The 25,639-nt window shown below is 36.9% G+C and overlaps 1 protein-coding gene across 1 annotated transcript in view; it reads left to right on the forward strand.

Moving 5' to 3' along the window:
• LOC117339475 (Fanconi anemia group I protein-like) overlaps window positions 1-25,639 on the forward strand; it is a 43,175-nt gene that overhangs the window by 14,084 nt on the left and 3,452 nt on the right. The window contains exons 10-31 of the mRNA XM_033901084.1: window positions 356-482; window positions 669-761; window positions 1,605-1,741; window positions 3,507-3,684; window positions 3,862-3,949; window positions 4,262-4,463; window positions 4,859-4,973; window positions 6,001-6,123; window positions 6,566-6,634; window positions 7,574-7,675; window positions 10,130-10,312; window positions 10,776-10,897; window positions 13,024-13,200; window positions 14,173-14,352; window positions 14,830-14,993; window positions 15,723-15,784; window positions 19,817-19,985; window positions 20,553-20,680; window positions 20,911-21,076; window positions 22,232-22,410; window positions 23,330-23,446; window positions 24,061-24,150. Of these exons, the coding sequence (XP_033756975.1) occupies window positions 356-482; window positions 669-761; window positions 1,605-1,741; window positions 3,507-3,684; window positions 3,862-3,949; window positions 4,262-4,463; window positions 4,859-4,973; window positions 6,001-6,123; window positions 6,566-6,634; window positions 7,574-7,675; window positions 10,130-10,312; window positions 10,776-10,897; window positions 13,024-13,200; window positions 14,173-14,352; window positions 14,830-14,993; window positions 15,723-15,784; window positions 19,817-19,985; window positions 20,553-20,680; window positions 20,911-21,076; window positions 22,232-22,410; window positions 23,330-23,446; window positions 24,061-24,150 (2,971 nt within the window). The remainder of the gene's footprint in view (window positions 1-355; window positions 483-668; window positions 762-1,604; window positions 1,742-3,506; window positions 3,685-3,861; window positions 3,950-4,261; window positions 4,464-4,858; window positions 4,974-6,000; window positions 6,124-6,565; window positions 6,635-7,573; window positions 7,676-10,129; window positions 10,313-10,775; window positions 10,898-13,023; window positions 13,201-14,172; window positions 14,353-14,829; window positions 14,994-15,722; window positions 15,785-19,816; window positions 19,986-20,552; window positions 20,681-20,910; window positions 21,077-22,231; window positions 22,411-23,329; window positions 23,447-24,060; window positions 24,151-25,639) is intronic.

Genomic DNA, 25,639 nt, shown 5'->3' on the forward strand with positions numbered 1-25,639 from the left:
TCATTATACCTGGATTATTTCGGAGAAATTTTATTTATCGTCCGCAATATTGTGTGTTGTGAAGTCCCCCTGCCATAAATTGGTAGACAGCACATGTGATGTTACCAATTTAAAAAAAAAAAATTGACAGAATTCATTCTTCACTTAATATCACTAAGTTATTGTTGGATACTGATATTTCACAAAAGAATTTTTGATTTTAAACAAAATTGTAAACAAATTGGAAAAGGATTTGTTTTCCATACATTGACAATTTATTTTCGTACTTTTGGTAAAATTTGTATTTTTGTTTTATTTCTGTCAATGTAGCCTCAGGTATACATGTTTTACTAGAAATCTTAATTATGTGTTATAGTGAGGATCTGATGGAAGATGACAATGAGGAAACTGTCCGCCATATTGAGGGCACCATCATACTCCACGTCAGCTTTGCTACCAAACTCGACCACAATCTTGGCAAGGAATTCATCAAATTTCTCAAGGTTTGTGAAAATGTGTATTCGTTAACTTGTCAGACTTGAAAGTATTTTAATGTTTTATTTTAAGTTTATAGTTTTCTTAAAGATAAACTGATTCATTACCACTATAAAACATTCCCACACATTAGCAAAAAAATTAGAAACATTATACTTTGACGTATACCTGTGTACCTCTGACATTTGTTACAGGGTCTACAGCAGGGATGTACCACACAAGTACTGGCCCCATTTAACCTCGCCTTGGCTCTGTCCCTGTCCTGTATCCACAGGTTTGAGGACCAGGTATGTGTGTAAAGAGTTTTATATGTATTAACATTTCTAGCTCACTTGATCAGAAGGATCAGAAATACTTTCCACCAGAATCGAGAAAGCAACATTTTAGTTAAGTTAAAGTGTTAAATGCTATATATGGCACTGAGTAGCAGAATCCCAAACTAGGGAAAGTCTTTGTATTAAATATAAGTTAAATGGGAGTGTTTTGTCATAATCACTGAAATATTCGGTTGAGCTGGGCCTGTTGTTTTAAAATATTTAATGTGAATTTTTATTTCAAAAAATTATTATTAGAATATATGTTCAAATCAAGTATGAATTCTAGTTTTTGTTTTTAGCTGGTAATTATTTTAGAGCAATAGCTCGCTTGGACAAAATTTTGGCAATACTGCAAACTACATAATCAGTGCACCCTGTTGAGCCTTGATTTTTCACCAGTTTCAGAAGTAAAATCATTACATATAAAGGTAGCTATTTCTCAGAAATCTGAAGAGTCAAAACATGTCAAATAGACATGTCCCTTCAATCTCGAAGAGTCAAGTCTCATTTTGGGAAGTCAAAGACATACTCTCAAGGGTTTTAATACTGGATGCCCTGATAATGTCAATAATATACCTTACTTTGACACACAGTAGAGGATGGGCTTATTGCTGGACAGCGAAACATGATTTGTGGGTATTTTGATTGCAGTTTGGCCATTAAGATTTTATTTCTGAGATAACTAGGCTCGTCAAGGCCGCTTGTCCTTGAAGCTGTTAAAAAGTGATATTTTTATACCATTATGTATTGATTCTCTACATCGTACTCTGAACAGCAAAAAATGGATGATTTGTATGTTTCTAATTTCTACAGATATTTGACTTTCTGAAAGCGACAATTTTAAAGAGTTTTAAGGACTGTGATAAACAGGACCAGTCTGCATGGGTAAGAGAGGTGGTCCCACAGAGCTGTCAAATAGAGGAACTAGTGCTGGAGACCGTACAGAACAGGTGTGTTGTACATAGAGTTAGGCTGATTTTCTTTTATAATCAATATTTGTTGTCTTGATGAAAAGTAATTAGCAAATCAGATGTAAAGATACCCATAATCAATTTACTGTAAATGTGTTTATTTTCGAGCACTTAAACCACAGGTCATACATAGGCACTCTCCTCATCTGTCGATACACCTAATATACAATCAAGATTAGAAACTCCATCGCCATCGGTCTAGTAAAACAACCAAATTTTGAGAAAATAGTGATTGTCAACAAACCGTTCAAGATATGTTGATGGGAATGGTCTCAATTCACAGACAGATGTTTTAAATTTTCTTAATTTGGTATATGATTCTATATATATATTGAGCCGTAGAATTGTATTTTGTCTCCATGGAACATCAGAAAATGGTTAGATTTCAGTTAGTCGGACGCCGTAATTCAAAGTGAAAAATGCATCATGTCCGCACTTCAGCTTCATTACAATGAAACTTTTATAGGAAACAAACCTACCTGTATACTAGTTTATATCTGTAGATTATTCTGTTGCTCACTCCTACCCATCAGTATCACTGATCAAAAATTCTGTGTCAAACTAGGCCATGTTTAAACCTGTGTAACACATTTGTAATCTCAACGCTGATTGGCTAATGAATTTCAAATAACCAACCAATGGGTATGGAGGTTTGTTTGGGTTTGGTTGAACAATGATTCTGTTAGCAGTGATAATTGAACTTAAGATTACTACATATCTAATAAAAATGTATAATGCTTCATAAGAGCTAAGAATTGAACCTATCTCGGATAATGTTGCAGAAATCAGTTGTTAAATCTAAAGGGTAATATTACATAATGTCTCATTTGGGTAAATTTACAAATACATGCTATAAACATAATGCATTATGGCTGAAACATTGAATCCTTGGGATATCGGTCACAAAATAACTTCCGTAAAATTGTAAAAGAAACCGTAAAATTGTAAAAGGAAATGACTGGCCAGAAGAAATATCCTTTAAATATGGATCGGTGTAATCTGAAATCTTACCTGTAAAATTGGCTTGCATGACCAAATATGGTATTTACTATATGTACATATGAGGCCATGGCATCCATATATAGAACTTTAAACTTTTATTGTCTTCACTGGAAGAGAGATGAGGTTTTCCATCATACTGGTAAGTCTGGTTTAATAGGAAGTCCCACCTTTGCATATTACCCTATAACATTTTGGATGGAGTTTCAGGTAGATTTAGAAAGATTATCAACAGAAATAGTATATGATATTGCAAACCTGTTTCTTGATACTTATCTGACACATAATTAATGTAAAAATCTCACTTATCTGACACATAATTAATGTAAAAAATCTCACTTATCTGACACATAATTAATGTAAAAAATCTCACTTATCTGACACATAATTAATGTAAAAATCTCCCTGATGTGATTTACGTCATGTCTGCTATCTGAGGGTTTTTCCAGTAAAACATCTACCCCACCCAAGGACTCCAGGTTTGGTTAAGGGGTACCACCAATAGAATTAATTTAATAAATTAAATAGAAATAATAGGAAGGCAATCCAAACATGGATAGATGTGATTCATTTTCTGTAGCACCCACCATCATAGAATTTCTTGACTTCTGGGGCCCTTCCATAGGATTTTATTTAACTGGAATAACCCTAGGATATATGTTGGCAGCTCCACATCCTGTCGGTGGGATTGAAAGTGATGTTACATCAATCAAAACTATACTTATGTTGCGGTTTGGTTGTACAGTGTCTATGGCTGGGACCATGTGATACAGGGATTGGTGCAACTTGGTTTTGCGTTAATGGACTCTTTTGGGCCAAAAGCAGCATTTGGAAGAGTAGAGGAGACGACTTGTGTGCCAGCGAATACACCCTCCTATCGTGCTTGTCAGCTCGGCAGCAAAATATTACTTCATACATTCAAGGTAAAATATACACCCTCCTGTATCACACTTGTCAGCTGTCATAACTAATGATGAGTTGCTTGTATTTAATTAAAAATTTCTCAGAATACGTTGGTTAAGAAAATTATAAACAAAAAACAAACGAGACCAAATCCTGTTCTTCATTAGTAGGTTACAGTTGTGTATTCTGTTTTACAGGCACACGAGATGGTCAGAGCCGACATACTGGAGCATATCTTTAACAGAGTGGTTACCAAGGCAACAACCCCTGTCAGCCATTATTTGGGTATGTATATATTTTACAGTACCAGATGTGTAATATGAAAATAAATGTGATCACATTTGAAACAACTAAGTGACCATGTACCCCCGGAGTATACAGGAGTGCAATGTCTTAAAACAAACTTCACAAGTTATAAGCCATTTGTGTAATGATGTTTTTGTTGCTGTTTCTGGGTGTGAAAATTTTATAAAATAAAAACAATAACCAATATCGAAATTTAACGTTGCAGGACCAAATTTTGTTGAAAAATGCAAGACTTAATCTCTAGGTTTACTAGTTTTTTTCAGCTGAAATGAATGCGTTTGTGTTATATAGAGCTACTCTCCAGTACTGTGATGTCCGCACCCCAGATCCTGCTGGAGTCGACCCCTAAAGTGAGAGAGATGTTTGATTACCTGTCTTTCCTGACACCTTCCTCAGCCGAAGGACTTCTCAAAGCTATCCAGCCATTGCTCAAGTTCAGCATGTCCCTCAAGGATGCTCTCATTCTAGTTCTGCGTAAAGCCATGTTTTCTAGGTACAGGATAAGTATTGAACATGTAACCTCTATACTGCAAATGTACACATTTTAGTGGTTATCTTATTTTTACACATTTTGCATTTAAAACCTTCTGCTTGATTATGATTATGTTAATTGGAGTTTTCGTATCTTATTTTCTATAACAATTGTTTTGTGTAATCCAATTCATTGTGGCATTAAGCTGTTGAAATTCAGTTGCACTGAATGTAAAATTTTAATACACCAAATTTAGTTAAATTAACTCTTAAAATTTGAATTGTAAACCGAAGCATGAACTCTTTGGGAAATCAGAATCTGAAACTCATCTTTTATTATAATTAAACAACTTAAATTAATAATTGACAACATGCTGAGTTTAGAAATACAAATGAATGTTTTTGATGTATTTTTAGGCAGCTGGATTCAAGGAAGATAGGTGTGACTGGATTCCTCATGATCCTAAAGCATTTCCGAGTGCTTGGAGGGTTACAGCCCAGCCAAGCCAGTCAGGCGATCTCATCCAGCCAGGTAATACTTAAATATCAAGGGAGAATGACTTCCATTTTAACATTGCCCTGCAGATAGGATGTAAGTATTTTACCTACTGCCCCCAATTTGCAAGTGGTGACAAAATTTGGGATCTTATCTTTTCTCTTCTTTTTTAACAACTTTATTCTTCCTAATGTCCCCCTTTACACTGCCTCACTTTTATCCGTTGAATGAGCGTTCACCCCTGTGAGGAAGGCTTTTGGTTGTGTCCCCTGGCCGAGACATACCAGAGTCTTTAAAAACGAATGTTGCTACCTCTGCTTAATGCTCAGCATTTTGGGAGTGGGCCGACTGGCCCGTTGTCAGTATAATGTGACCAGGTGAGATGTCCTGCTGGGTGTCTTCAGCAGTATGTTTCAGTGAGGTAACACTATAAAGTCAACATTAGTTCTGTGCTATCACAAGGATCTAACACGTACATACCGCAGTCTCCCAAAACATACACTCATGCATCACTTGCATCTCGCACAAAGTGGACACAATCCTTAAAAGACCCCAGCTGGATGCTAAACTATTTGAATTCAAATCACAGCAAGTTTGTTAAAATTGTAAATTTTGGTTTGTGATTGATGAAATTTTTTTTTACAGTATAACCCTATTGAGTGATGAAAGGCTGGCATCTGTTACTTTTAAGTGTCTGTCATAATTAGGTATATGTGAGGCAGAGGGTCAACATATTATATATAACACGCATGGTCCGTCTAATTAGAAAGCTCTTTCAGCCAATGTTAAAAAATGACCTGTTCATTTTCAGGGTGCATACAGTCTAGAAAAAATGTTGCATTGTGATATGTGCATTGAAAAGTCCTTTTGATATGGGGATTGAAAGACCTTGATTTTAGTGTCTCTTTTATTTTTGTGAGAAGTTTTGTGAATAAAATTGCCTTGAATTTAGTGTGACCCATATCCGTAGGCACCTATATACTACCTTGAACACATGCAGTTTATAGAACATGACATCAATCATCAGCTTTAACAAGTTGAAATGTTTTTATTTGTCCAACAGGTTCAGGTGGATGTACATGCTAGGTATAACCCGTCCAGTAACGAGGCTCTCTGTCTGGAGATCATTGGAAATCTGAGGCGGGTTCTGACACAGCAGGCTGATGTACGACTCATCTTCTATGAGGTACGATATAAAATTCTGACTGTATGATGTCTGTTATTTAGGGTATCCCATTTCTTACAACAAGTTGCTTGGGGTTGATGTCTGTTAATTTACAGGTATCCCATTTCTTACAAGTTGCCTAGGGAATAAAGCAACTCTGTCGTCGGTCCAAGAAAAAACATGTCAGCATAATTCAAAGATGACCATGTCATGGAGGATAATCAGACGTTGCATACATGTTTCCCATCATGAGAGGATCAACCCTATTGATTTTCATTCAGATGTCAAAGGTCAAAATTACATGGTCACTTTATCATATTACAAAATGACTCTTATACGAAACTGAACAAATATTAGCTGGATATTTATGTTTACGTTGTGAATACTGTAAAATTAAATCCCAAGCGAAGATTACCAACTTTAAAATAATTATGCTGAAACACTGAAATTATTTTATCTGCAGGGGATCTACAGAGTTTTGTGTCGGAACAGCCAGCTCCAGGGACCTATCCTCGATATACTGTTATCACAGGTAGGCATCTCTGTCAAGTGATCTATCTCCTGTTTCTGATATATACATATACAGTACATACTTAGACCTATATCAATATTCATCTCCCCCTTTATGTACATACTTGTATATTAGCAAGGGTTATTAAAGTCATACAGTTTATATTTAATGTAGAGTCATACAGTTTATATTTAATGTAGAGTCATACAGTTTATATTTAATGTGGAGTCATACAGTTTATATTTAATGTAGAGTCATACAGTTTATTTTTAATGTAGAGTCATACAGTTTATATTTAATGTAGAGTCATACAGTTTATATTTAATGTAGTCATACAGTTTATATTTAATGTAGAGTCATACAGTTTATATTTAATGTAGAGTCATACAGTTTATATTTAATGTGGAGTCATACAGTTTATATTTAATGTAGTCATACAGTTTATTTTTAATGTAGAGTCATACAGTTTATATTTAATGTAGAGTCATACAGTTTATATTTAATGTGGAGTCATACAGTTTATATTTAATGTAGAGTCATACAGTTTATATTTAATGTAGAGTCATACAGTTTATATTTAATGTAGAGTCATACAGTTTATATTTAATGTGGAGTCATACAGTTTATATTTAATGTAGAGTCATACAGTTTATATTTAATGTAGAGTCATACAGTTTATATTTAATGTAGAGTCATACAGTTTATATTTAATGTAGAGTCATATTTTTGCCAAAATAATTGAGGAGGATGATGTGTTGCATTAATATAAAAAAGTTTGCAATAAAGATAGTTTGTAACCAACAGAGAAAACACATTGAAAAACTGAGCATCCTATTTTACGCTAAGCTTATCCAACGTTATCAATATCCTCTTTGTGAATATATTACTGTTAATAACACAGAAGTTTATTATAGATGTTTAAGCCAGATGTTATGGGTTGCTAAATCTCTGATATTTCAGTTAAAAAAGTACTATGAACCTTCTGAGGATGTGAATCCTCCGCTGAAACTTGATGTGTGTATATGTGCACAGGGAGACCAAGTCTACCTTCAGGAACCGCTGGTGAGTATGTTTCAGCTCAGTTGTGACGTGATCTTTCCATTGGTGCTAGCTATATTTGGGGACCATCTGACTTTGTCCTTAACCTTTGTTTTACTTTTTAAAAAATTTAACCTTAGCCACATTATGTTAACTGTTTGATACAGGGTTTTCATTTTTGATATATGTACCTTTTGACAAGACATTTCCATTGGTGTTACATTTGCAGACCTGCTGACCTTTGATCTACTTTAAACAAAACTTGCAATTTGGTCTCAGTGTGGAAACTGTATAATACAGGGCTTTCATATTTGACATTTGAGACCTTTCCATCGGTACTACATTTGCAGACCTGTTAACCTTGACCTTGACATTTTACGTACTTTTAAAAATCTAATTCTAAATTTAGACCCACTCATCGAGCTATGTGTCTTCTGACAAATCTTGTTATAAGTTCGCCTGAACAAAGTCCAAGGGAGCTATTGTTATATTGTCTTCATTGCTGAAGATGAAGGATAACTTTTATATATCTCGACTGATTATCTCCCCTTATAATCCAGACTGATTATCCTCCCTTATAGTCCAGACTGATAATCCCCTCTTATAGTCTATACTGATTATCTCCCCTACTAATCCAGACTGATAATCTCCACTTATAGTCCTCACTGATTATCTCCCCTTATAGTCCAGACTGATTATCTCCCCTTATATTCCAGACTGATTATCCTCCCTTATAGTCCAGACTGATAATCCCCTCTTATAGTCCAGACTGATTATCTCCCCTACTAATCCAGACTGATTATCTCCCCTTATAGTGCAAACTGATTATCTCCCCTTATAGTCCAGACTGATTATCTCCCCTTATATTCCAGACTGATTATCCTCCCTTATAGTCCAGACTGATAATCCCCTCTTATAGTCCAGACTGATTATCTCCCCTACTAATCCAGACTGATTATCTCCCCTTATAGTGCAAACTGATTATCTCCCCTAATAATACAGACTGATAATCTCCACTTATAGTGCAAACTGATTATCTCCCCTAATAATAGACTGATAATCTCCACTTATAGTCCAGACTGATTATCCTCCCTTATAGTCCAGACTGATAATCCCCTCTTATAGTCCATACTGATTATCTCCCCTACTAATCCAGACTGATAATCTACACTTATAGTCCTCACTGATTATCTCCCCTTATAGTCCAGACTGATTATCCTCCCTTATAGTCCAGACTGATAATCCCCTCTTATAGTCCATACTGATTATCTCCCCTAATAATAGACTGATAATCTCCACTTATAGTCCAGACTGATTATCCTCCCTTATAGTCCAGACTGATAATCCCCTCTTATAGTCCATACTGATTATCTCCCCTAATAATAGACTGATAATCTCCACTTATATTGCAAACTGATTATCTCCCCTAATAATAGACTGATAATCTCCCCTTATAGTCCAGACTGATTATCCTCCCTTATAGTCCATACTGATTATCTCCCCTTATAGTCCATACTGATTATCTCCCCTTATAGTCCAGACTGATTATCTCCCCTACTAATCCTGATTGATTATCTCCACTTATAGTCCTGGGCATCGTTTCACAAAGCTTCGTAACTTACGAACGTTCGTAAATATTTAAGAAAAAGTTACGCAAAAATTACGAAGTTCGTAAGTGCGTTTCACATAGCTGTTCGTAACTTTTTTCGTATTTTACGTCAAAATCGTACGTTCTCCCGGTAAAAATATACCACTCTCTAACTTGGAGGTAAAAAAGGATGACACTTCTGGGGTAAAAATTGTACGCCGGTCCTATTTCCGGGTCACGTACACAGACTATGAACTTTATTTTGTTCTATCAAAACAATCATATTATTGATAGAAGATCAATTTTTCTATAAAATTCCCATTCTTATTGTTTATCATGAGGTAAAACAAACAGTAACAACGCAATTTTCACAGATTTTGCTCAATGCCCATAGACATACATAATGTTCTTAAAATAGACCATATGTTGGCACAGTCTGCGAATATGCGTACAATTAGTTTCATGACAATGTGTATTTTGCTAGCATCACTCCTCGACATTCATAGCCCGGTTTCCACCTCGAAACAATCACTCACAAGGCATAGTCGTTCTCTTATGCTAATTTGTAAATGAGTACGACGTCATTTTCTGTTCAAAAGGGCATGCTTGCGCACGATTTTAAATTGTTTTCGTAAGTTACGACAGGGTTGATATGGCGTAAAGTTTCGCAAGGTTTTTGCGTAACTTACGAACGTTCGTAAGTTACGAAGTTTTTGTGAAACGCTTAGTAATTCGTAAATGTGACTTACGCAAATTCCGTAAGTTACGAAGCTTTGTGAAACGATACCCAGACTGATAATCTCCACTTATAGTCCAAACTGGTTATCTCCCCTTCTAATCCTGATTGATTATCTCCCCTCATAATAAGGACTGATTATCTCCCCTTATAGGCCCATCTCCTTGGATGTATCCAGCTGTCCCTCCTGAAGATCTCTGATATCCGCCGACAACAGACAGATGATGATGGATCGGACGACGAGACCCACATACTGGCTGTCAAGTCCGAGCTGGAAGATATGTTAGAGAGTATTACACAGAGAATGATCAAATCTGAGATGGAGGACTTTGAGTTGGTAATAAAACTCAGTATTATTTTCATATTCATGAAAAATTAAGTCTCGTTATGAATGGTCACTATCCTAATGCACATGTCTTCTGGGAAGATTGTGGAATACTGCGAAGAAGAGTTTTGGATCAATTGATTAAATTTAGGCATCGCTGTTGTATGCCTAACTAGGAAATTCCGTTCTCAAGCAATCAAGCAAGTTTGGTGAAATCCAGTGCATTAAACATGATATAACATTTGGTAACTAGGAACTAAATTGAACAATGGAAAAGGGCATTAAAATTTGAAAAAATTTTGATTTTTTCCCCCTGCTATAACCCAAGTAAAAAAATCAGACTCAACTTCTTGATAGGATTGTGATCCCTTAAACAGACATATTTATTATTTTGGTTTTAGTAGTAGACACCCTGTACAGTATATAAAACTGTACACAATATAAGAAAGACTGGTATTGATGTTTCTGTTTGTAGGATAAAGCAGCTGACTTCTCACTTGGAAATAGTGTTGGTGTAAAGAACAACATCTTTGCCATCCTTGTGCTAGGGACATATGAAGTGCTCATGGAATTCACATTTCTGTCTGGGGAGTTCAGGTGAGAATGATTTTGTGTACATCATATCATCTCTCTACAGTTTACCTGTCCAGGTGAGAAGGACTTAATGTGATTATATCATCACTCTACAGTTTACCAGTCCAGGTGAGAAGGACTTGGTGTGATTATATCATCACTCTACAGTTAATCAGTCCAGGTGAGGACTTGGTGTGATTATATCATCACTCTACAGTCTACCAGTCCAGGTGAGGACGCGCATCACTATTCTCTATTCTTGGCATTGGGTCACATAACCCTACCATAAATCCACTAACATACCTCAGTTTATACAAAAAAGTTGTATTGCCGTCCATATTGTACGGTTGCGAAACGTGGAACAATATGCGACAAAACGACATTGACAAACTCTCCCGCTTCCAACACTTAGCGGCCAGGAAAATACAGAATTTTCCTGCACGTACACGCTCTGATATCGCGGAGAGTATGCTTTCGTTTTTGCGCAGAAATCGACAGACGAAAACTTCAGTTTCTCTATCGACTTATAAAGCTACCAAATGAATTTCTTGCCAAAAAAAGTCTTCCTGATGCGTGTATATACCTACATTGATAATGACATTCATGAACAGAAAGGTTTTATTCCCGACATGTTTGATATCCTTAAGAAATACAACCTCATGGACTTATTTGAACACTATATTACTACCAAGACTGAATTTCCATCAAAATTATCATGGAAACTGTTTGTAAATTCCTCCATTAGAAATCGCGAAACAAAATTGTGGACGGACAGAATGAACCGAGACAACGATTTCGACAGGTTTAAATGTGTTCATCGGCATATCCATCCCCATGGGCTATGGGTCAACCCGAAATCTACATCCGACCTTAATTGCTCGAGATTTGTGTCGAAGCTACTTACTTACCCGCCTCAGAATAATGATCAAATATGCCTCAAATGTGGGAAAAGACGAACAGATCTTATCCGACATTATGTCACACAATGTGGGGCCACGTATTCTGTGAGGGACAGGTTTCTGACAGACATGCTTGACTTGTGTGGGATTGAAATGTTTTTAATTCTAGACAATACATCAGATGAAGGATTTGTCCAAATCATTTTTGGACAAGAACAGGAAAGTAATGAGGACTCCAAAACCTTCCAGATAATGGCCACTCGCTTTCTGAGAGCTGCGTCACATGCATTTCTCGCAGCCAACGACCAAAACTAAATCAACAGACACGCGCTCCGCGATGCGAACGCGACAAATTATTTGTTCTCTTCAATCTTGAAAACCATAGACTGTAAAAGAAAATGATTGCAATGTATTTATTAATTTGAATTTCTATGTATCTCTTTATGAGGAATTAAAGAATGAATGAATGAATGAAAGTCCAGGTGAGGACTTGGTGTGATTATATCATCAAGTTTACCAGTCCAGGTGAGAAGGACTTGGTGTGATCAATCATCCAGTCAGGTCTTTGATAGTCAAGGCACCTGACCCAACTCCCTCTGTGTAAATAAATTGTTTTCTCCAAAAATTATAGAAAGAGAAGTTTGCTTAGTGATAGATTTATGTTCCTAGATGCATATAAAAGCTCTGTACATGGTGAGGTAGAATTTGATATACCTAGTCGTAAAATCCTTTTGAAGTATGATCTGATCGAGAAGGTCTTATATTTCAACTGAAATATAACTTCAGAACTCTTAAAATTTTATGACAATCAGGATTTCATTTGGTTATGCCAAAAAGAAATAATTTGTTCTCAGGCCCTCTCTCATCTGCTTTAATTTGAAGTATTTAAAACATATTAGCCTCACATCTTTTTCCTGGTTAAATAAAAATAAAAAATCTCATTATTCTTCAAGAGAAGAATGTGTGGAAGAAGGCAGCAACAAACCTTTCTCCTGTATCTTCCATTATATTAAACCATAAACTGTTCCACATTAATGTGAAACAAAGACAATGAACCATGATGAATCATTGTTTCCACATTTTGAAGCATTTAATATAAAAATGGATAATAATTGGTTTGGAAAAAAAAATCCCCTCATCTTTTTTCCACCAATAAAATGATAAAAAATAATCCCTCCCTCATCTCTTTTTAGAAGATTGGTTCAAGAACCAAGTAATTAATTTTATTAAGCCTTATGTTTCAAATTTCAGCATCAACAGTATAGAAGAAGTTCTAGAACTGTATGAGAATTATCAGAAGTTAGGATCTGTACTGAAAGAGAAGGCAAATGCTGCAGCTGGGAAGAAAGGCAAGGGACCTGTCGGAAAAGCTCCACGGAGTATGATGTCCCTGGATTGTGTCACTGCCATTCTGGATGCTATTATCAAGTAAGGCTAAAAAGTAGTCATATAATCTATATGCCTATACTTTTAATAGTTAAGTGTTTATAACTTTGTATATTTCCACTGGCATTAAATTAACTTATGATAGAAGTTATATGACACAACCAATATGATGTTTAAGAGTGTGACATTTTCAATGACTACATTGTCACCTTCATCAGACTTATGACGAATGTGAAGCGTACTAGCACTGTCTTTTGTAGTGGTCAAGATGGTAAAAGATTCCATCTTCTCTGAAGGATGTTTTTTGTTCCTATTGACTCCAATTTTGAAAGTAGTGTGACGAGATGGTAAAAATAAAATAGAATCAAACAATTAAAGTGTATGAGATGGTATGATGTACTGTAGTCGAATCGGCTACGCTTTGTTTAACACTTGGTCATAGCTGAGCGAGTCTGTAGACCCCTCATCCCTGTTTAGTACTTTAGTCATTAGTCTGATGAAAGTGACAAAATACACCAAAGAGTAAGGATTTACATAATAAGTTTCTCATACCTTATACAGGGACACCTAACCCAGTGCTATTTTTTTTTGTCTAGCCCTCGTATCAATCATATGACTACTGTTGAACAGTAACTATACCTGTAACTTCTTTAAGTTCCGTGAACAGAGATTTGATTGGCTCAGCCTCAAAGTCATAGGTGCTTACTTTAGTGAACAGAGATTTGATTGGCTCAGCTTCAAAGTCATAGGTGCTTACTTTAGTGAATAGAGATTTGATTGGCTCAGCCTCAGAGTCTTATTGAACAGAGATTTGATTGGCTCAGCTTCACAGTCATAGGTGCTTACTTTAGTGAACAGAGATTTGATTGGCTCAGCCTCAGAGTCTTATTGAACAGAGATTTGATTGTCTCAGCCTTCAATTCAGTGTTGCTTACTTTAGTAAACAGAAAGTTTGTCTCTACCCAGATAATTTTGTGTTTACTGATATAACAGAGCGATCAATGTTTTTAACAGCGACACAGCACTTAGTCATCAGGACAGTGTACAGGCCATGCGAGACAACTTGGAATTCAGGAAGTATGTAATGGGTGTGGCTTTACAGAAAATTCAGCAAATACAGGACAAGGGAGTATGTGACGGTCTGGAGGTGGGCGACAGCAACAAGATACGTCGTCTCGTCTGTAGTCTCGGCAGGTAGGTTTGTGTGTACTGTCAAAAAAGGTAAATTTGATATGATTTAGAAGGGACTGACCACAAAATATATTCAACATAACCGCAGTATTCAATTTAACAGTGTTCGAACATCTGTGTTTAATTTCCTTAGAAATTTCCAAAGAAGAAAAATTTGGAACTGATTTGACACATCTGATGTATTTGATTCAATTGTGTTTGACACAAGCATGTTATACATTTGTCTGTAATCTTGGCACATTTGTTTAGGCATCCATCTTGGTTGTATTAATGCCATCTAGTTAATAAGTCAAAGGATGTGCTGCCTCTGAATGATTCTTTCACTAGCAAACTTCTGAATGTGTAGTGTTCTATCAACAAGCTTCACTTCACATTATTCATAGAACATAAAAATTGTAAAAGTTAATCTGTTTAAAACAGGAGTCCAGATGAAAAATCTTGTATCTTTACATGTGTCCAATATCTTGACAATTGTTGCAGTGCCTTCCTGAAGCATTACTCTGAGAACCAGAAGCCGGGAGAGGAAGGAAAGCGTAACCGCAGTAAGGGGATCTGTGGTCAGTGTTTAGAGGGACTGGTCATCATAGTGACCATACTCACCCAGCAGCACAAGGAACAGCTGGCGTCTTGTCTCTGTGATATCTGTAAGTACAGCTGATGATATCACACAGAATTTACCCTCATACCTATCTAATACTGACTTTACATTAATGTGATGTAATGTTGATGTGATATGATTGAATTGTCATTGTGACATCATTGTGTTTTTGCCTGACATCAGTGTAATTATCATGAAGTTATACAATTTTTGAGAGCGCGTACATAATGTGTAGCTTGTCTCAAGCTCTCAACCCTAGGGTGAGATAAGAAAATCACACCAGTAAAATTGTGGATATCTCTGTCCAGGGTAACTGTCCAGGGTAAGAGAAACACCAACTCAGGGAAGAGAAATAAGATTGTCCACCTATCTGCCCAATATGTTTATCGTCTCAAAATTCATATTTCTGATATTCAAAAATTGCATCATCACAAATGTACTTGACATTTGGGAATTTTCACATTTCATGGGTTCAAGGTCATGTCACTTGTGATATGAATAGATCATCTTTGGCATCACTCCAGCATTATCTTCACTTTTCTTTTGCTTTGAAGTGTATGATCATTTATGATAAAAGCAATCAGAATATAGATACCCTGGTAATTAAAACATTTCTAGGTCAGCCACCAAAACTTGACAGATGGGAAGTGTATGGTTGACTGGAGTATAACTGTATAAAGAACATGTCCTACTTTCCATTTCCATCCAGCATAATCTCTGAATTAAGTATGTTTGCCATATTACATTAAGAACTTTTTTCATTCATTGAATACAGTAGGAGCACAGGACTCGGATAACCATCAGGAGGTGATATACAGTAACATCAAAAAGTTTCAGGTAAGTCAGGTGCCTGGTCACTCTGTCTGTGAAAAGTTTAGGTTGAGTCAGATATGCAAGTCCCCTGTATGTCTGATGTATGGTCACTGTGAGGTATTAGGTTGAGTCAGAGATACAAGTTTCCAGAATGTCTGATGTATGGTCACTGTGAGGTATTAGGTTGAGTCAGAGGTACAAGTTTCCAGTGTGTCTGATGTATGGTCACTGTCTGAGGTTTTTAGGTTGAGTCAGAGATACAAGTTTCCAGTATGTCTGATGTATGGTCACTGTCTGAGGTTTTAGGTTGAGTCAGAGATACAAGTTTCCAGTATGTCTGATGTATGGTCACTGTCTGAGGTTTTAGGTTGAGTCAGAGATACAAGTCCCCAGTATGTCTGATGTATGGTCACTGTCTGAGGTTTTAGGTTGAGTCAGAGATACAAGTCCCCAGTATGTCTGATGTATGATCACTATCCGAGGTTTTAGGTTGAGTCAGAGATACAAGTTTCCAGTTTGTCTGATGTATGGTCACTGTCTGAGGTTTTAGGTTGAATCAGAGGTACAAGTTTCCAGTTTGTCTGATGTATGGTCACTGTTTGAGGTTTTAGGTTGAGTCAGAGATACAAGTTTCCAGTATGTCTGATGTATGGTCACTGTTTGAGGTTTTAGGTTGAGTCAGAGATACAAGTTTCCAGAATGTCTGATGTATGGTCACTGTTTGAGGTTTTAGGTTGAGTCAGAGATACAAGTTTCCTGTATGTCTTATGTATGGTCACTGTGAGGTATTAGGTTGAGTCAGAGATACAAGTTTCTAGTATGTCTGATGTATGGTCACTGTCCGAGGTTTTAGGTTGAGTCAGAGGTACAAGTTTCCAGTATGTCTGATGTATGGTCACTGTGAGGTATTAGGTTGAGTCAGAGATACAAGTTTCCAGTATGTCTGATGTACGGTCACTGTCCGAGGTTTTAGGTTGAGTCAGAGACACAAGTCCCACGTATGTCTGATGTATGGTCACTGTGAGGTATTAGGTTGAGTCAGAGATACAAGTTTCCAGTTTGTCTGATGTATGGTCACTGTCTGAGGTTTTAGGTTGAGTCAGAGATACAAGTTTCCAGAATGTCTGATGTATGGTCACTGTCCGAGGTTTTAGGTTGAGTCAGAGATACAAGTTTCCTGTATGTCTTATGTATGGTCACTGTGAGGTATTAGGTTGAGTCAGAGATACAAGTTTCCAGTATGTCTGATGTATGGTCACTGTCTGAGGTTTTAGGTTGAGTCAGAGGTACAAGTTTCCAGTATGTCTGATGTATGGTCACTGTCTGAGGTTTTAGGTTGAGTCAGAGATACAAGTCCCCAATATGTCTGATGTATGGTCACTGTCTGAGGTTTTAGGTTGAGTCAGAGGTACAAGTCCCCAGTATGTCTGATGTATTGTCACTGTCTTGGGTTTTAGGTTGAGTCAGATATACAAGTTTCCAGAATGTCTGATGTATGGTCACTGTCTGAGGTTTTAGGTTGAGTCAGAGGTACAAGTCCCCAGTATGTCTGATGTATTGTCACTGTCTTGGGTTTTAGGTTGAGTCAGAGGTACAAGTTTCCAGTATGTCTGATGTATGGTCACTGTCAGAGATTTTAGGTTGGGTCAGAGGTACAAGTTTCCAGTATGTCTGATGTATGGTCACTGTCAGAGATTTTAGGTTGAGTCAGCAATACAAGTTTCAAGTTTGTCTGATGTATGGTCACTGTCTGAGGTTTTAGGTTGAGTCAGAGATACAAGTTTCCAGTTTGTCTGATGTATGGTCACTGTGAGGTTTACGGTTGAGTCACTGGTACAAGTTTCCAGTATGTCTGATGTATGGTCACTGTTTGAGGTTTTAGGTTGAGTCAGAGATACAAGTTTCCAGAGTGTCTGATGTATGGTCACTGTGAGGTATTAGGTTGAGTCAGAGATACAAGTTTCCAGTTTGTCTGATGTATGGTCACTGTGAGGTTTAAGGTTGAGTCAGAGATACAAGTCCCCAGTATGTCTGATGTATGGTCACTGTCTGAGGTTTTTAGGTTGAGTCAGATATACGAGTCCCCAGTATGTCTGATGTATGGTCACTGTCTGAGGTTTTAGGTTGAGTCAGATATACAAGTCCCCAGTATGTCTGATGTATGGTCACTGTCTGAGGTATTAGGTTGAGTCAGCAATACAAGTTTCCAGAATGTCTGATGTATGGTCACTGTCCGAGGTTTTAGGTTGAGTCAGAGATACAAGTCCCCAGTATGTCTGATATATGGTCACTGTCTGAGGTTTTAGGTTGAGTCAGAGATACAAGTCCCCAATATGTCTGATGTATGGTCACTGTCTGAGGTTTAAGGTCGAGTCAGAGATACAAGTCCCCAGTATGTCTGATGTATGGCCACTGTCTGAGGTTTTAGCAGGGGTCAACATTAACTTTTTTCTGCACTTGTCCCTTTGGACAATTAACATTTATATTCACTTGTCCGAATGGTATTATCACTTGTCCCACTTAAGTTAAATGATGTTTTTCAATAACTCTGTATCATGCAGTAAAATGATAACATTGCAATGACAACTATATTACTGATATTTTTTTTTTTCTTTCCAACAAATCAATTTTAATCCCCCATCTATTAGAAAGCTGCCGGGGTTGGGGGAGCCCCGGGGTCAGCTCTTTGACAATAATGTGTCCTCATACAAGAGGGCTCTCATTCTTAATCATCTCTTTCTTTCTTTCTTTCTTTTAAAGTCTTTCTTTCTTCTTTCTTTCTTTCTGTCTTTCTTTCTTTTTCTTTTTTTTTCGTTCTTTCTTTCTAATTATCTTTGTTTTATTTTTAATACAATAATTATATGGTAACATCAATTATAAAAAAAAACCTGATATTTATTGGTGTTTTGTCCAAGTTACATAATGAAGAGAAAAAAAATGCTACTGACTGCCTATTTTCGATTTACAGAAACTAAACTTGTCTAATAAGAATAGAAATCAACTGACTAAAATATGAATATAATTGTAGAAATGCATTAGTGCATAAATATCTGAAATACTATATTTGCTAAATCTTGCAATAAATAGCGAGCCTGCATCTGCATGTTGCTACTTTAGTCCTTCAAATACACTTGCAATTTCCTTGTACGCGTTTATTCATATTCCTTTTTTTTCCAATATGCATATTCAATTCAAAGACCTCAATTCGGCTGATTGAATATTTTTGAAAAACACAAAGTTTAGTTATCATCTGCATTAGTGTTCTGAATTAAACTATTTTAGTTATGAAAAAGTCACTTCCAATGTACACTATCCATGTTTTCCTTTCTTTTTTATCATAGGTATAAGGTGAAGTCTTGTGAATGTTGATTTCAGAATATAAATAAACAACATGAAGACAATATTTGTTACTTGTCCCGTCGGACAAGTGTTTTGATACTTTCACTTGTCCGACAGCAATTTAGTCTGGTACCGGACAAGCGGACAAGCCTTAATGTCGACCCCTGTTTAGGTTGAGTCAGTGATACAAGTCCCCAGTGTGTCTGAAATATGGTCACTGTTTGAGTCAGAAATACAAGTTTTGGTGAAGTTTCATGCATGTAAGGAAGACATGTTACAGATAAGTCAGGAATAATAAAAGTTCAAATTGAAAGTACCTCCCTGAGTAACATACAGGAGGCCTGTTGCATGCCATCCAGAGCAATTAGGATATGGTGCCTAGACAGCAGAGACTGGTTCGTTTCAATTCTTTCACAGAAACAGCAGCAAATATGGACTGTAAACGTCTCTCTTCCCCTTCCCCCCCCCCTCTAATTCCAAAAATAAAAAAATAAAAAAGAGTAGAAGAACTTCCAGAAGAAAGTTAAGCAGATCAGAAATAGTCTAGGTAGTGACTGTAGACAATATTCATATAATAGTTTTGTTGGACAAAAGTCCTTATGTGATTGATGAAATAACAGACTTGTACGTACTGCTTTGTTAGACTTTGAACCTAGTACATTTAACTTATTGAATAGAGGCTGGTAATGAACCTAGTACATTTAACTTATTGAACAGAGGCTGGTAATGAACCTTCTATCTGTGGATGAAGATGACCACAACTGGAAAGAAGTGTCCCATTTATTGACCATTGTCCAGCTCTTGTGTCGTGAACTGTCGGCCTCCAATGGTCAGTTTGAGAAAGTGCTGGACTGGATCCACAAAATCTGTACAGAACAATCGATAGGTACGTCCATGTCTGACTTGTTATGGTGTTACTAATGATACACCATAGTATCATAACATCAAGTGCTACTCCCTATCACAATCTGGTGGTCATTGGTCAAGGTCAGAGGGTCAAGGGTCACCTTTGACTCATTTTCATTTCAACATATTTTATTGTGAAACAATTCGATTGAACATCAGGCTTATGCCTATATCAAAGTTCTTTGTATAACATAGCTCATTTATTACAAGTTCATTTATTACAAATAATAAATATCTGGTTATTAGTCAAGTATGGAAAATATAGAATATATACACACAGAGAGTTTATAGATATTTGTAAATAATATGGCTCATGACTTGTAATATTGACTCATTCTGCATAAGACACTGTTGCATAAGAGAGCAGTGACATTCATGTCTTATAGAGATTTTCTATCCCTACCTTGGAGTCTGAATTAATTTTCACAATGTATCTATAGCTGTGTGGGTGAAGTGCTCTAATTTTAATGCAGTTTAACATTTTCTCTTATAGTATAGAACTTTTAGTACTTGTAATCAAGTGAATGTTAACAAACTCTTTACACAGATGATTTGTCAACCTGTAAGCTTCTATTTGGGATGTTACTGGAAATGACCCAACAGCGAAAGAGTTGTCCTCCTTATCTACGAGACATGGCTCAAGATATCCACACCCAGCTTGGTGATATAGACCAGGTCAGATCAAAACTAAAATTGAAATGTTTTTCAATTTCATAAACTAGAGGGTTTGAGTACCAACTCAAAATTGTTTCAGTAATCTATTTTGTTCATCTATTTTGTTCATAAATGCCAGTTTTCATTTCTTGAGTTCTCCAAGCAAACATTTATAGCAATTCTTTAAGCTTATGTTGTACTATATTCCTGTGTCTTCAGCGTAAATGTACTAGAAATGTTGTATGTTTTAGGAGGTAGAAGTTGAGGATCGAACCCATCATGCCTCAATCACGGCACGCACGGCCGCTCCCACCATTCTCATGTTGGTCCTACAACAAGTAGAACGTGAACTTGACGACACAGAGTGGGCCATAGCGCGAATGAAGGCTGACACTCTGTCTGTACCACAAGATGATGGTAGTATTTATTCTTACTTTACATCAAAACATCTAACTCTCTGGTGCTCATGTTTAATTAGTCTGTTTGATTGTTTCCTTTTTCTAACGTCGTTTGTAAGGTCAACAATCAATAGAAGCTCTGTAGAGCGTTTATTTCACAAATGTAGATTTCAATGTCGGGGAGAAAACCAATGTGCTATTGGTGGGGAAACAACTAACCCAACAGACAGCATCCCCTGTTGCCAGTGTGTCTCAAACTTGTGTTCTTGAGGGGAGTGGTCTGCACTCATCACAACAGCGATCGTGACTACCGAGGCACCCAACATTTCAATTTCTTTAGTGTCCGATTACACAGAATAAACAAGAGGCCCAGAGGGCCTGTATCACTCACCTGGTTGATTTGATCAAACTTCAAAATAATGTTCATGTTCAATTTGTTAACAGCTTTATTTGTTGATGTCTAACAATGCTATATATGGTTATGGGGTGGGTATCTGAATGGTTTCAAAGATATAACAAAGAATCCAAGTCCCTAGAGGTGGGGAAAGACCCCAGGGCCCCTTCGGACCAGGTGAGCTAATAATCAACTAAGACCCCACGACTCCACAATAAATCACTTCTATCCATGGTTGTATTGCCTTCCTATTACTTCTATGTAATTTATTAGATAAATTCTATAGGTGGTACCTCTTGACCAAACCTGGAGTGCTGGGGTGGGGTAGATGTTTTACTGGAAAAGCCCTAAGGGTTAAAGATTTAGTTAAAATAGCACTTAAGAGTCAGTATAAAAAAATATTCATTACTGTCCACCAAAGCTCAAGTTGTAAAAATACTATTAATTTCTTACCTTTTCTGAAAAAACACAACTTTGCCTTCATTAATCCATTGAGGAAAAGGGACAGTTATTTGGCTTAGTAATCATCTATCCTTAATTGTTTGGAGGCAATGATTTCTAAAGAAACCATAAAAATCGTGTTGTCATGAAATTTCATACATGAATGTTGATCATCACTCGAGATCTTTGAAATGAAGTCCACTTATTGTCAAGGTCTTTGTTTTACTTAACTGCTGTTGAATTTTACAAACTTTCAAAATAGATTGTAGAGCACATGTATTTCTTTCCGGCAATCTTTCTTGTTTTAATCTATGTTCATTTGTTGTTAATTCGTTGCAGACACAGTTGACCTTACACAGCGTGAAGGTCACGAGAAGTCAATATGTAGTCGTCTTGGTATCCTTGTAACGGCCTTCCACGAGCTCATCCAATCAGCCGTGCCCGTGGGAGTTTGTGTTGAGGCAATGATCAAACAGTCCACTCGATTCTTCGGCACTCTTACTCTTCTTGTTAAATATGTGAGTTGTGTAACCTTAGTCAGTAAAATCATTCCAAAAAAAGAAATGTATATGACTCCTGTTACCCACTGCATGTGTGTTGGAGTCGACTTATGTGGAAAGAATTAGGAATTTGCTTTCTGTGCTGTAGGCGCTGCTTGTGGATATAAAAACAATAAAAATACAGACAAATCTCATTATTTCAAAGTCAGTGAGGTCAAAACTTACATAGAATTTTTACAGTCAAAAGTGAATTTCAAGCTTGCCAGGACAAAGTCCAGAGGAGCTATGGTTATACCCCTGACATCAGCATCAGCAGTGACAGCGTTCATCGACAGCTAATTTAAAGTTTTTTATAGAAATTTTATTGTGTTGTATCAATATTAATAAGGATCCAGGTTAGGTAACCTACTTTTAAAATGTTTCAACCTCGGCTACATTATATTAACTATACAAGATAGGACTTTCTTATTTGACACGTGTGTTCCTTGTTGCAAGGACCTTTTTTTGGAACTACATGTGTGGACCTGCTGATCTTGACCTTGACCTTTAACCTACTTTTTGAAAATAGTTCTTAATTTCAACCCACTCTGTTAGCTATTTCATATTCTGGCAACTTTTGGTATTCATGTTTTGATTTGTTTCTTCTTTTTCAAATGAATACTTGGTATGTTGTTACATATACTTCAACAAAAATAACACTACCCGTTATTGTGACAAACACTACAAGTTATTATAAGCAAGCTTTTGTCTATGTCTTCTTAGATTTTACTTATGAAGAAATGATCAAATCAATGGCTTTATCAAAGCTGCAAATATTCTGTTGTTCGTTTGGCATTTATATGCTTATGAATGCCATCTAAAAGTTGACAGATACTTAAATGATACCTAATATTGCTGTCATGTAATTTCATTTATTTGTATCTAATTTCAATTAAAGTACCTTGCCATGTATGCACAGAAGGCCCATCATGTGACGGCCCGTTTCGAGAAGTTGATCAAACTGGTCGGAACCCACCTTACACAACACTGCTATGCCATGATCACATATATACAGGTATACCATGTTAAAGTAAAAAAAGTGTACAATAATATAGGGTGATACAGTCTTGGAAATTCCTTAAATGTTGCAGTTTGGCCTTGAAAAGACTTGAACCCTGATCATCTTTGAAAGATCCCTGAATATGCCTATGAGAGTTCCATAATATGGGGTGAAATAATTTTCAAAATTCCTTGAATTTTGCTGTATGAGGAAATGCATTTATATTTTCAATCCAAATTTGGAAAAGTGACACTTTGTTTAAATCTTGTGTCTGTGAATTTAAAAGTGTAATTTCAAAGATAAATTGAACTTTTTGCCACAAACTGATGGACCTAAAGAAAATGGATAGCACACGTGAAAAGTTGGAAGTATTGTAAAATGTCTTTGATTTTGTATATAAAATTGAGGTCTCGAAAAAGGTGGTGAGTTTGGTTTGACCAGATTTGTATATACCTGGTATTAGCACATATGTATAAGTATCGTATGGTATTTACATTATTTTATTTATCAACTACACTTACTTTGTCAGGCTCCATTTGTCTGTCTGTCCATCCATTTTTTGTGGTAGTAATGTTCTTATAAACATTGTAGCTTGGTAATAGAGAGTAATATGTATATTTCTGCTGTAGACGTCGGAGAGCGAACATATCCAACACAACGTGGAGAAACAGGGTAAAAAGGACAAGAAAAAGGCTTCGGCTGCAGCCCAGGCAGGGAGGGTACATACAATTAAACATCTGAACATTTTAATGACATTTTTAGGTCACCTGAACCAAAAGTCTCAAGTGACCTATTCTAATCCCCTTTTGTCCATCGTGCGTCCGTAAACAATTTACATTTTCGACTTCTTCTCCAAAACCCCTAAACAAATTCAATGAAATTTGGCAGGAAGCTTCTATGGCTAAAGGTCAACCAAAATTGTGAATTATATGGTCCCCACCCCCAAGGGGCCTGAGGGGCGGGGCTCAAAATGTTCAAATTGACTAAAACTTCAAAAATCTTCTTCTCTGCTCTACGATGTAGTGGAATCAAACACTCTTCATAGATGGAAGGGTCTTCAGGTGCTTTACCAAAATTGTGAATTTCATGACCCAGGGGTCTCAGGTTTGCCCCTGGGGAGTGGGTAAACTTTACTATAGTTTATATAGGGAAATCACAATTTTGACTATAATTTGTTGGATTTCTATTGGAATTCATTATAACTTGGTTAACATTATCAGTATTGGATAACAGATTGATGGTATGCACATGTTGGCCCTGACTGACCCCAGGGGCTAATGGGCGGGGCTAAAAAGGGTCAAATTGACTTTAACTTCAAAAATCTACTTCTCTACTCTCAGACATAGTGGAATCGAACACTCTTCATAGATGGAAGGGTCTTAATTTGCTTTACCAAAATTGTGAATTTCCTGACCCTGGGGTCTCAGGTTTGCCCCTGAGGAGGGGGTAAACTTTACTATAGTTTATATGGGGAAATCACATTTTTGACTATATTTTGTTGGATTTCTATTGGAATTCATTCTAATTTGGTTAACATTATCAGCTTGTGATGGCAGTTTGATGGTTTACACATGTTGACCATGACTGACCCCCAGGGGCTGATGGGCGGGGCGAAAAAGGGTCAAATTGACTGAAATTTCAAAAACCTTCTTCTCAAGACCCAATTAAGACAGAATCAAATACTCTTCATAGGTGGAAGGGTCTTATCTTATAGTGCTTTACTAATGTAATGAACTTCATGACCCTGGGGTCACAAGTTTGCCCCGGGGGGGGGGGGGGGGGGGGGGGGGGGGGGGGGGGGGGGGGGGGGGGGGGGGGGGGGGGGGGGGGGGTGTGGGGGGGGGGGGGGGGGTGGGGGGGGGGGGGGGGGGGGGGGGGGGGGGGGTAGATTTTACTATAGTTTATATAGGAAAATCACATTTTTGATTATTATTTGTTTGATTTCTATCGGAATTCATTCTAACTTTGTTAACACTATCAGCATTGGATGACATACACCTGTTGACCCTGACTGACCCCTAGGGGCTGGGTGGGTTCAAAAAGGGTCAATTAATTTAACTGAAATATTCAAATCTCAGGTGACCGTTAAGGCCCATGGGCCTTTTCAAATCTTCATAATTATGATTCCCCAACCCACCAGTGCTTTATAAAGTGGAGATGTAATGTAATCACTTTGTGTGTCCATCTGTCCGTCTGTGCTAAGCTTGT

Source organism: Pecten maximus, chromosome 12 (genome assembly GCF_902652985.1).
Source record: "Pecten maximus chromosome 12, xPecMax1.1, whole genome shotgun sequence".
NCBI classification, from domain to species: domain Eukaryota; kingdom Metazoa; phylum Mollusca; class Bivalvia; order Pectinida; family Pectinidae; genus Pecten; species Pecten maximus.